This window comes from Salmo salar, chromosome ssa26 (genome assembly GCF_905237065.1).
Source record: "Salmo salar chromosome ssa26, Ssal_v3.1, whole genome shotgun sequence".
Classification (NCBI taxonomy): Eukaryota; Metazoa; Chordata; class Actinopteri; order Salmoniformes; family Salmonidae; genus Salmo; species Salmo salar.
The window spans coordinates 1,559,547-1,572,014 of NC_059467.1; the positions used below are offsets into that span (position 1 = coordinate 1,559,547).

General features: G+C 41.7%; 1 protein-coding gene across 7 annotated transcripts in view; it reads right to left on the minus strand.

Annotated features, from left to right (window-relative positions):
• Positions 1-872: 872 nt before the first annotated feature.
• The window catches only part of cntrl (centriolin), a 114,745-nt gene continuing 103,149 nt past the window's right edge, over positions 873-12,468 (minus strand). For 4 of the 7 annotated variants that reach the window (XM_045708117.1, XM_014174804.2, XM_014174803.2 and 1 more), the window contains 5 exons: positions 9,738-9,901; positions 5,922-6,140; positions 5,413-5,475; positions 1,714-1,893; positions 873-1,497 (listed from right to left, as the gene is read on the minus strand). In XM_045708117.1, coding sequence (XP_045564073.1) covers positions 1,402-1,497; positions 1,714-1,893; positions 5,413-5,475; positions 5,922-6,140; positions 9,738-9,901 — 722 coding nt within the window. In that variant the 3' untranslated portion in view covers positions 873-1,401. The remainder of the gene's footprint in view (positions 1,498-1,713; positions 1,894-5,412; positions 5,476-5,921; positions 6,141-9,737; positions 9,902-12,468) is intronic. The other 3 variants (XM_014174801.2, XM_014174802.2, XM_014174805.2) reach the window with 2 other exon arrangements.

Consider the following 12,468-nt stretch of genomic DNA (forward strand, 5'->3'; position numbering starts at 1 on the left):
TTTTGCGCCTGCGCATAAATCTGAGAAGCGTGAGTTTGTCATAATTGTTTATCTAGACATAGGATAGGTTGTGTGAAAATATTACTGATGTTTAACGTTAAAAATGGACCAAAAGATTAATGCTAAACAACGTTTGACATGTTTGAACGAACGTAAATAGATTATTTACTAGTTTTTTTTTAGGTTTTCGGCGTGATTTTACACCCCCCCACCACGTTTTGTGGGAGCATAGTGAACGCTAACTACTTGGTGTTATTTGGACATAAATTATGAACTTTGTCAAAAGAAACCACATTTGTTCTGGACCTGCGATTCCTGGCAGTGCCTTCTGATGGAGATAATCAAAGGTAAGGGGATATTTACAATGTTATTATCGATATTAGATGATGCTAACTGTATAGCATAGCTTATTGTTCTTAGCATAGCACCCCGTTTATTGCAAAATGTGATTTCCCAGTAAAGTTATTTTGAGATCTGGCCATTCGGTAGCAATTACGAGATGATAATATATTATTCTTTGAATGACAATATTATAATTTACCAATGTTTTCGAATAGTAATTTTGTTATGTTCACCGGAAGCATTTCAGAGAAGAAAAAATCTGAATTTCACGCTACTGTAAAATGCTGTTTTTGGATATAAATATGAACTTGATGGAACAAAAAATGCATGTATTGTATAACATAATGTCCTAGGAGTGTCATCTGATGGAGATTGACAAAGGTTAGTGCATAATTCTAGCTGGTTTCTGCTTTTGGTGACGCCTGACCTTGAATTGAAAATGGATGTTTGTACTTTTGTGGCTATGTACTGTCCTAACATAATCTAACTTTATGCTTTTGCCGTAAAGCCTCTTTGAAAATCGAACAATGTGGTTAGATTAAGGAGATGTTTATCTTTTAAATTGTGTAAAATAGTTGATTGTTTGAGAAATTGAAATTATTAGATTTTTGATGTTTTGAATTTCCAGCCTTGTTAGCAATCCCGACTCGGGGTTCATTGCTAACCTGTAGCCCCAACAAGCCACACACATATATATACTTGTATAGTTATGAATATATTATATATATTTTTTTTAATCTTGCTTAATGATCCTGCTGACAGGCCAAGTGCACTTTGGATGGATGAGAGACTGTTCCTCTTCACCCTGGGTAAATATTGCTGTGATGGTGGGTCATGTTTAGGCATGCCACACCAAACAGACATGATGACTGTTCACGCTCTAAGGTGAAGTTTCCCCTAGGTAGTGATCTAGTATCAGCTTCCCTCCCTCCCCCAATCCTAACCTTAACCATTAGTGGGGGAAATGCAACGATGACCCAAGATCAGCATCTAGGGGCAACTTCACCCTACACCGAGGCTGGGAGGCTGTCAGAGGCCTGGACTCAGCCTGGGGCCTGGCTACTTCTCAAGTAGTGTAGGATCCAGTCTCACAGGTTTGTGGGACACCTCCGCCTGCGCACTCTCCTGGAGACGCCATTTCTCTGGAGCATCTGGCTAAACAGATCAAGACTTTTGTTAAGAACTGATTTCCACTTGTAGCTTATGGATACAATGAATCTACATTAACTATTAGGGTGGTTCTAAAATAAATGTATACAATACAGTAAACAGTACCATGGCAAATCACATAAATTCCTTTTACTGATGGATGAATGTAGCTGCTATAAGTGCTATTAGACAAGGGTTCCTTCCCTTTTTGCTCACACTTACATAGCCTTGTTTAAGTGGGGGCTCAGAGGAGCTCAGAGAGAGGGAGTCCGAGGTGCAGTTGCCGAGCAGTTGGCCCAGCTTGTCCACTCGTCTGCTCAGCCCCAGTAGACTCCCCTCGGTCTGCTGCCTGCGCTGGCTCAGAAACTCTTCCTGAGACCACATGCGTCTGCCCAGCTGAGCCTGGCGAGAACAACAGAACAGTCAGAAACAAATGAAGAATGGCATAGACAGGCCTTCCCTGCCCATCTGTGACCCAGGAACCTAGGCGTATGTCACACGTCACTACATCACAGGAGAGGCATTTGCACAAAGACATTTTAATTTTTTATCAAAATGCGTTTTTGGGCTGAAATGCCATCTGGAACGTGAACTTTCATGTGCCTTAATAACAGACTTGTATGACATCTGTAAAAAAAAAATAATAATAATACTTTTTTAAATGATGAGCCTTCTTGGTTTAGCCATGGAAAAAAAACAGGAACCTTCCCGCTAGCCATGATTGGCCTAACCCTAGATAATGGATGGGCTGGACATGGCGAGAGATGAGTTCGGATTGGTCTGCCATGTAGCATGCTCAAATCAAATCAAATTTTATTTGTCACATACACATGGTTAGCAGATGTTAATGCGAGTGTAGTGAAATGCTTGTGCTTCTAGTTCCGACCATGCAGCAATATCTAACAAGAAATCTAACCTAACAATTTCACAACAACTACCTTATACACACAAGTGTAAAGGAATGAATGAGAATATGTACATAGAAATAAAAATATTTCAATGAGCGATGGCCGAACGGCATAGGCAAGATGCAGTAGATAGTATAGAGTACAGTATATACATATGAGATGAGTAATGTAGGGTATGTAAACATTATATAAAGTGGCATTGTTTAAAGTGGCTAGTGATAACATTTATTACATCAATCTTTCATTATTAAAGTGGCTAGAGATGAGTCAGTATGTTGGCAGCAGCCACTCAATGTTAGTGATGGCTGTTTAACAGTCTGATGACCTTGAGATAGAAGCTGTTTTTCAGTCTCTCGGTCCCCGCTTTGATGCATCTGTACTGACCTCGCCTTCTGGATGATAGCGGGCTGAACAGGCAGTGGCTCGGGTGGTTGTTGTCCTTGATGATCTTTTTGGCCTTCCTGTGACATCGGGTGGTGTAGGTGTCCTGAAGGGCAGGAAGTTTGCCCCCGGTGATGCGTTGTGCAGACCTCACTACCCTCTGGAGAGCCTTACGGTTGTGGGCGGTGATACAGCCCGACAGGATGCTCTCGATTATGCATCTGTGAAGGTTTGTGAGTGTTTTTGGTGACAAGCCAAATTTCTTCAGCCTCCTGAGGTTGAAGAGGCGCTGCTGCGCCTTCTTCACCACGCTGTCTGTGTGGGTGAACCAATTCAGTTTGTCCGTGATGTGTACGCCGAGGAACTTAAAACTTTCCATCTTCTCCACTACTGTCCCGTCGATGGATAGGGGGCTGCTCCCTCTGCTGCTTCTCTCTATAACATGAGCTGCTCAGTATGTGTAGATAATCCTTTCTACTGTGGATTTTTTTAAAGATATCATGAATAACTGCAAAAGTGTGGCTACTGCTCTCAACAATGCTGCCCTGAATTTAACAGGTGCTATTGACAAAGATCAGTGGGAAAAAGTTGTGATGGACTACTTTCTGGAAAGGGATCGTGCACCACGCTGACTCGCTCTGACTCTGAAAATGAATCAGACGATGAGGAAATCCCTGATTTAGATTTTTTTTTTATATTGAACGAGACATTGTAGAGTCTTCTGATGACAGTGATGGGGAAGAAAAGGAGATCAATAGTATTGTTGTCGCGGAAGAAGTTGACCGAGTTTTGAAATCCGTGAAAATGCCCAGTGGAAGCAGAGTATGATTGCAAATGCGATGGGAGTCGAAAAGAGAACACAGAAGGCTGTTGTATAAAACACCTGTATCCGGATTACATCTTCAAACTAAGGGCAACCATGGCATCCATGACAGAGAGGGAGAAGCGTTCATCCATGTATACGGGTAAGACTCTAGCTACATTTTCAGATATTATACATTTCAAATTTAGTCAGAAAGTCGTTTTCGTTGCAAGTTAAAGCGTACTGTTAGCTAGCAGGCAACAATAGCTGGCTGGCTCGCTAGCTAACGTTACATGTATGAGCTGTGTATTAATATTAATCGCATCTCAGAAATCTATTTGCATTGCTAATTATAGCCTAATGTTAGCTAGCTAGCTAACATTGAACCAAGTTGGTTAGCTTTAGATTCATGCATGGTGCATGGTAGTATGGGCTGGGATTATGGGTCTAAACAAAATACTCCACTATGCAAGTAACCATTTCACTGTAGGGTTTACACCTTCTGTATCCTGTGCATGTGACAAAATACATTTTATTTTATTTGATGTACTGTGTGTTTACCAGAGACGGTAATGTGAAAAACAACATGACCTGCACCAAAGTCAGATTAGGATGTAGGCCAAGGACTAGAGAAAGTGTATTTTTACTACTACTTTCCCCACTTTTAGTGTAAATCGTTGGTTGTTTACTACAATACCTTAATCACTCTATTTAGCACATGGCCTCATACGTAAATTCTTAAAGAGATGGGTGAGGCTATGGCTTAAGAGGAGGGTGTGAACGATGCTGAATGGGGGACGGGACATTTTATCAAAAGTGGGGTTACAAGTTTATCAACTTTCAAAGCATAATTACTTTCCAATTGTTGCTCAACTGCAGTGTATGATATACCATTTTCTAGCTCAGTCTCTACTTTAATCCAATGTAAAAAAAACACCACTTCAAATTTTGCTACATAGGACCAAATTAAAGTGGTGGGTCCCGAGTGGCGCAGCAGTCTTAGGCACTGCATCTCAGAGCAAGAGGCATCACTACAGTCCTTGGTTTGAATCCAGGCTGTATCACATCCGGCCGTGATTGGGAGTCCTATAGGGCGGCGCACAATTGGCCCAGTGTCATCCGGGTTTGGCCGGGGTAGGCCGTCATTGTAAATAAGAATTTGTTCTTAACTGACTTGCCTAGTTAAATAAATTCACGACTTTCTTGGTGTGTTTGGACCATGATAGTTTGTTGGTGATGTGGACACCAAGGAACTTGGAACTCTCGACCGCTCCACTACAGACCTGTCGATGTGAATGGAGGCGTGTCCGCCTCCATTCACATAATGTCTACAGAAATACATCTGGGTTGTCTAGCGGTCTAAGCCACTGCCACCGGATCACATATACTGATGCAACATGGGTTTGAATCTGGCTCACCGCTTTTCAGCACACTCTCCATCTTTCCTCTCTGTCTCTATCCAATTAACATTTATTAGATTTTTTCTAAGAACTGTCAAACGAATGAAGAATGACATAGGATAGGACTTCACTACCCATTTGTCTCGATATAACGTCTATAGAAATGCATATGGGGGTGTATGTAGCTATCAAGCATCTCAGAGTAGGAGTACTGATCTAGGATAAGCTCCCCTACCCCTTGTACAGTATGTCAACTTGTTCATTGTGATCTAAAAGGTTGAACTAATCCTAAATCAGCATGGCTACTCTTGAGATGTTTGATATGGCCCTGATTGAACTTTGGGCCGACATGAGATGAAGCATACTGGAATGTAAAGACAAGTTGGGGTACCAGTACAAGTTGTACCAGTACAAGTTGGGGTAGTAGTACCTTCAGGAGGTCCTCCTGCTGTCGAAGTCTCTCTCTTAGCACCTCTCCCCTCCACTGCTCATCCTGAAGACAGACATGCAGAGAAACACAGACCTGTCATCGCTTCAGAGGAATTCCTACACTGTACTGTATACCCCATCAATCTAAGGAACACAGGGCAAGACCTCTGCCTGCTAGTGATGGTAGAACAGCGTTTCTGCAGTAATCTTTGTTACAAAGTATTTCGCATGAGGTATGATGAAAATGTAAGTATGTTAAACTCAAATACCAAAACTTAACCACAGACACAAATCTTGGGCATTGGTAAAAAAAAGCTTTGTACACACAGAGTTGAAGCCTGGTCTCAGATCTGTTTGTGCTCTTGCCTTTGTCATTGTCAAGCTAAACAATTCCATAAGGTGTTGGCAAGAGAACAGAAATAGAGTGGCACCCAGGCTAACAGACCTATGTGTGCAGCACAAACTAGATATGACAGGGAGAGATGTAAGGTAGCAAAGCTGAGGCATTACAGTAGGATTGCAGGCTGGCCTAGGCACGGCTGGGGTTGAGTAGAGGGGGTAGTTCTCTTTGTGGTTGTCAGTGTCTGAGGAGGAGGGGTCTTGGTCAGGGGCGAGGGGCAGCTCTACCATCCCACTGTTCAGCTCTGCCTTGACGTCAGTCTTCAGCCAACGCATGGCTTTCTTGATCTCCCTCAGGCGGCTCTCGCCCCCCTCCTCTTGACTGCGCAGCTGAGGGACACAACAGATTACATAACAGAATGCAACTTCATACTCTGTACTGAAAGTGCTCCATCTTGAAAACTTGACTGCTGATATGCATGATTTTCTTTATTGTATTAACAGTGGACTAATGAACAAAATATTAAAAAGATAGCTTTTGAGTATAGTTTAAATGCCCAAACCAGTAGAAATCTACTTTTTCGAGCTCAAAGACAATGGCTATAGCTTACCTATGATGTTGTGCAACAATTTAAGTCAATAAGTCATCGTTTTAGTAAAAGTATGATATATTTGGGTTTGAAGTGACAAATCTGAACTGCCCACTTCGTGCAAATCTCCACTGCTTTGTTTGGTGGAACGTTAGCTGGAAACCACCAGTGTCTACCCAGATAATGAAAAGGCACCCATGAAAGAAAATAAGAAAATTATAGTTACATGCCATTTGCAGCATGCATGATCATGAACAAAGTCATTGTAGCCTATCATTTCACTTCCCCTGTGAGAAACCAAGAGCATGGGCTGACTTCGCTTTGCCACAGCCGAAGCCGAAGTCTGCCAGCAGCCCACCTACCAAAGGTTGCACTGTTATTCTTTCTAACTATTTTAATGGAGGATTTGCGGCCGCAATTTATGGAAGATGCTTTTGACCAATAGATGGTCAAAGATATGCCAGTGGTTTCTATCTCTGATTAAGTTTTCCCTAAATCAATGCTTATGACAAATCCAGCTCCAGAACCAGTCATAGAGCCAGCTGGCCAATCTTTTGAATACTGCATTTTAAAAACAAACAAAAAAACACTCCAGTTCCTTAATTTTCTCCATGACGTGACCCCTCAGACAGGTTGGGAGATATACACTGAGTATACAAAACATTACGTACATCTACTCTTTCCATAACATTGCCTTCAGAAAGTATTCACACCCATTGACTTTTTCCACATTTTCTTGTGTTAGTCTGAATTTAAAACGGATTAAAGTTTGTTATGGTAATCCTAAAATGAGTTTAACAAGTCATATAATAAGTTGCATTGACTCACTCTGTGTGCAATAATAGTTTAACATGATTTTTGAATGACTACCTCACATCTCTGTACCCCACACATACAATTCTCTGTAAGGTCCCTCAGCCGAGCAGTGTATTTCAAAAGCAGATTCAACCAAAGACCAGGGAGGTTTTCCAATGCCTCGCAAAAAAGGATAAAGGAATATCCCTTTGAGCATGGTGAAGTTAATTACACTTTGGACGGTGTATCAATAAACCCTCACACTACAAAGATACAGGTGTCCTTCTTAACTCAGTTGCCGGAGAGGAAGGAAACCACTCAGGGATTTCACCATGAAGCCAATGGTGACTTTAAAACAGTTTCTTACTTTAATGGCTGTGATAGGAGAAAACTGAGGATGGATTAACAACATTGTAGTTACTCCACAATATTAACTAAATGAAAGAGTGAAAAGAAGGAAGCATGTACAGGATACAAATATTCCAAAACACGCATCCTGTTTGCAATAAGGAACTAAAGTAAAACTGCAAAAAATATGGCAAAAAAGCGTAATATGGCAAAGAGCTGTGCACAGGCAAAAACCTAGAGGAAAACCTGGTTCAGTCTGCTTTCCAACAGACACTTGGAGACAAATTCACCTTTCAGCAGGACAATAACCTAAAACACAAGGCCAAATTTATAGTATACTGGAGTTGCTTACCAAGACGACACTGAATGTTTTTGAGTGTTCGAGTTACATTTTTGACTTAAATAGGCTTGAAATTCCATGGCAAGACTTGAAAATGGCTGTCTGGCAATGATCAACAACAAACTTGACAGAGTTGTACAATCCAGGTGTGCAAAGCTCTTAGAGTTACCCAGAAAGACTCACAGCTGTAATCGCTGCCAAAGGTGATTCTGACATGACTCAGGGGGTTGAATACTTTGTACTGTATATTACTGTTATTTTTCATAAATGTTTTACAAATGTCAGCATTTTTCTTCCACTTTGGCATTAGAGTATTTTGTGTAGATCGTTGACAAAAAATGACAATTGAATCCATTTTAATCCCACCTTGTAAGACAATAAAATGTGGAAAAAGTCAAGGGGTGTGAATACCAGGTGAATCTAGGTGAAATCCATGTGAAAGCGATGATCTCTTATTGATGTCACCTGTTAAATCCACTTCAATCAGTGTAGATGAAGGGGCGAAGACAAGTTTAAGAAGGATTTTTAAGCCTTGAGACAATTGAGACATGGATTGTGTATGTGTGTCTTTCAGAGGGTGCATGGGTAAGACAAAATATTTAAGTGTCTTTGAATGGGGTATGGTAACAGGTGCATCGGTTTGAGTGTGTCAAGAACTGCAATGTTTCTGGGTTTTCACGCTCAACAGTTTCCAGTGTGTATCAAGAATTGTCCACCAGTCAAAGGATATCCAGCCAACTTGACAACTTTGGGACGCATTGGAGTCAACATGGACCAGCAGCCCTGTGGAACGCTTTCTACACCACCTGTAGTCCATGCCCCAACGAATTGAGGTTGTTCTGAGGGCAAAAGGTGGTGCAAATCAATATTAGGAAAGTGTTCCTAATGTTTTGTACACTCAGTCTATATTTGAAGGTCTAACTCTGTAACTAACTCCAACTCTGTAGTGGAGATGGACAGTACAGAACCTTGTCTCTGAGGCCCATCATCTCCTTGGACACCGTGTTGAGCTCCTTCTGCAGGCCTCTGGCCTTCTGGTGGTTGTCCTGTGCAGCCTGCTCTACTATGGCCAGCTCCCAGCCATTCAGGACATGCATATCAAGCGGTGTCTGAGGAAGGCCCGAAGAATTTCCCAAAACTCCAGCCACCCCTTCTATAGACCGTTCTCTCTGCTTTCTTCCGGCAGGCGGTACCAGAGTATCAAGTCTCGAACCAACAGGCACCGAGACAGTTTCTACCCTCAAGCAATGAGACTTTTAAACAGCTAGATAATAGCTGCCCACCCCCACCTAGGTCTCTACCCCCCCCCCACCCACCCACCCACCCACCCACCCACCCACCCACACACACACACCACTTATGCTGCTGCTATATTGTTTAATATTATTATTATTTATCCTGTTACCAGTCACTTTCTCCTAATCCCTGCAAATTTGCCACTCAGATTGCCTAAATATGTCAACAAAGACTATGGGCGACACATTTCATTCTTCTTAATCTCGGAAACGAAGAAATGAAATTGCTTCAGATGCTCGATTAGATTCTGGGGGAAGATGTAGGAGAAAAGATACTAACGAGACTAGCGAAGTCTCTAACCCCCTGAACGGAAACTCACAGCCAACGCATGGGCCAACTGTCCCTCCCCTTCCGAAAATTAGAAAGATGCGAACACCTGCGAAATTGTTATTTTTCCAAATGATCATTGATGAAAAAATGTGCACCGGAACAGAGTTCCAAATGAGTTCCTCCTTAGTCGTCGCAACCCACAGTCTGATGACATACGCTACGATACCATCCTGTTAAAATGGTACAGCAATGAAAAATACGTAGATATCCACTAAGTTTAGGTGAAAAGCCAGTAGCCATCCATAGATATCCCTTCCTACCATCTATCCATCCATTCCTATGACCCACCTGCTCTGTCTCCTTTAGTTTCTCTTGGTGGGCGTGCTCGCAGCTCTTCTGGGCCTGCAGCCTGCTCTCGGCACTCCTCCTCTCCTCCTGCATACACTGTACCTCCGCCCGACACGCCCCCAGCTCCTCCTGCAGCGTAAGCAGCTCCTCAGCCCGCTCCTGCCCTGGGATCACATTCACACCCACACACAGTCAGGTAACAAACCTGCTTCAGGTGTGGATGGATAAACCAGGCAGGCAACAACCAGCAAACACTGCGGTGAAGATTGGTGATATGATAGGAGCGAATGATGAAAGATAAAGTGTATTGAGATCAGACCTGAATTCAAATAGTATTTGCTTTCTTTCAAATACAGTACCAGTCAAAAGTTTGGACGCACCTACTCATTCAAGGATTTTTCTGTATTTTTACTATTTTCTACATTGTAAAATAATAGTGAAGACATCCAAACTATGAAATAACACATATGGAATCATGTATTAAATAAAAAAAAGTGTTAAACAAATTCTTCAAAGTAGCCACCCTTTGCCTTGACAGCTTTGCACACTCTTGGCATTCTCTTAACCAGCTTCATGAGGAATGCTTTTCCAACAGTCTTGAAAGAGATCCAACATATGCTGAGCACTTTTTGGCTGCTTTTCCTTCACTCCAACTTATCCCAAACCATCTCAATTGGGTTGAGGTTGGGTAATTGTTGAAGCCAGATCATCTGATGCAGCACGCCATCACTCTCCTTGATCAAATAGCCATTACACAGCCTGGAGGTGTGTTTGGGTCATTGTCCTGTTGAAAAATAAATGATAGTCCCACTAAGCGCAAACCAGATAGGATGGCGTATCGCTGCAGAATGCGGTGGTAGCCATGCTGGTTAAGTGTGCCATGAATTCTAAATAAATCACTGACAGTCGCCCACAAAGCACCCCCAGACCATCACACCTCCTCCTCCATGCTTCACGGTGGGAACCACACATGCGGAGGTCATCCATTCACCTGCTCTGCGTCTCACAAAGACACGGCAGTTGCAACCAAAAATCTCAAATTTGGACTCATCAGACCAAAGGACAGATTTCCACTGGTCTAATGTCCATTGCTCGTATTTCTTGGCCCAAGCAAGTCTCTTCTTATTATTTTTTTTGTGGTTTATTTCTATTTCACCTTTATTTAACCAGGTAGGCTAGTTGAGAACAAGTTCTCATTTGCAACTGCGACCTGGCCAGGATAAAGCATAGCAATTCGACACATACAACAACACAGAGTTACACATGGAATAAACAAAACATACAGTCAATAATACAGTAGAACAAAAGAAAACAAAAAGTCTATATACAATGAGTGCAAATGAGGTAAGTTAAGGCAATAAATAGGCCATGGTGGCGAAGTAATTACAATATAGCAATTAAACACTGGAATGGAAGATGTGCAGAAGTTGAATGTGCAAGTAGAGATACTGGGGTGCAAAGGAGCAAGATAAATAAATAAATACAGTATGGGGATGAGGTAGGTAGATAGATGGGCTGTTTACAGATGGGCTATGTACAGGTGCAGTGATCTGTACATTGGTGTCCTATAGTAGTGGGTTCTTTGCAGCAATTCGACCATGAAGGCCTGATTCACACAGTCTCCTCTGAACAGTTGATGGTGAGATGTGCCTGTTACTTGAACTCTGGGAAGCATTTATTTGGGCTGCAATCTGAGGTGCAGTTAACTCTAATGAACTTATCCTCTGCAGCAGAGGTAATTCTGGGTCTTCCTTTCCTGTGCCGGTCCTCAGTAGAGCCAGTTTCATCATAGCCCTTGATGGTTTTTGCGACTGCACTTTTACTCATTGACTGACCTTCATGTCTTAAAGTAATGATGGACTGTCGTTTCTCTTTGCTTATTTGAGCTGTTTTTGCCATAATATGGACTTTTACCAAATAGGGCTATCTTCTGTATACCACCCCTACCTTGTCACAACACAACTGATTGGCTCAAACGCATTAAGAAGAAAATAAATTCCACAAATTAACTTTTAACAAGGCACACCTGTTAATTTAAATGCCTGGTTGAGAGAATGCCAAGAGCGTGCAAAGCTGTCATCAAGGCAAAGGGTAGCTACTTTAAAGAATCTAAAAAATATATATATTTTGATTTGTTTAACACTTTTTTGGTTACTACATGATTCCATATGTGTTATTTAATACTTTTGATGTCTTCACTATTTTTCTACAATGTAGAAAATAGTAAAAATGAAGAAAAACCCTGGAATGAGTAGGTGTTCTGAAACTTTTGACTGGTACTGTATGTCTTTCAAACACTTTGGAGCATTTGATTGAGCCTGCGTGTAGCGTCAGATGGGCAGGCTTTGTACTTTGGGGACTATACCATTGGTTCCATGGTGCCAGGTAAGCTCAATCAAGCGTATTTAAAGTATTTGAAAGAAAACAAATATTATTTTAACCCTGGTTGAGAGCGAGAGTACAGCGATAGCGAGCAAATAAGGAGGCTAAGTCTAATAGATACAGTTGAAGTCGGAAGTTTACATACACAGACAAATACATTTAAACTCAGTTTTTCACAATTCCTGACATTTGATCCAAGTAAAAATGCCCTGTCTTAGGTCAGTTAGGATCACCACTTTATTTTAAGAATGTGAAATGTCAGAATAATAGTAGAGAGAAGTATTTATTTCAGCTTTTATTTCTTTCATCACATTCCCAGTGGGTCAGAAGTTTACATACACTCTATTAG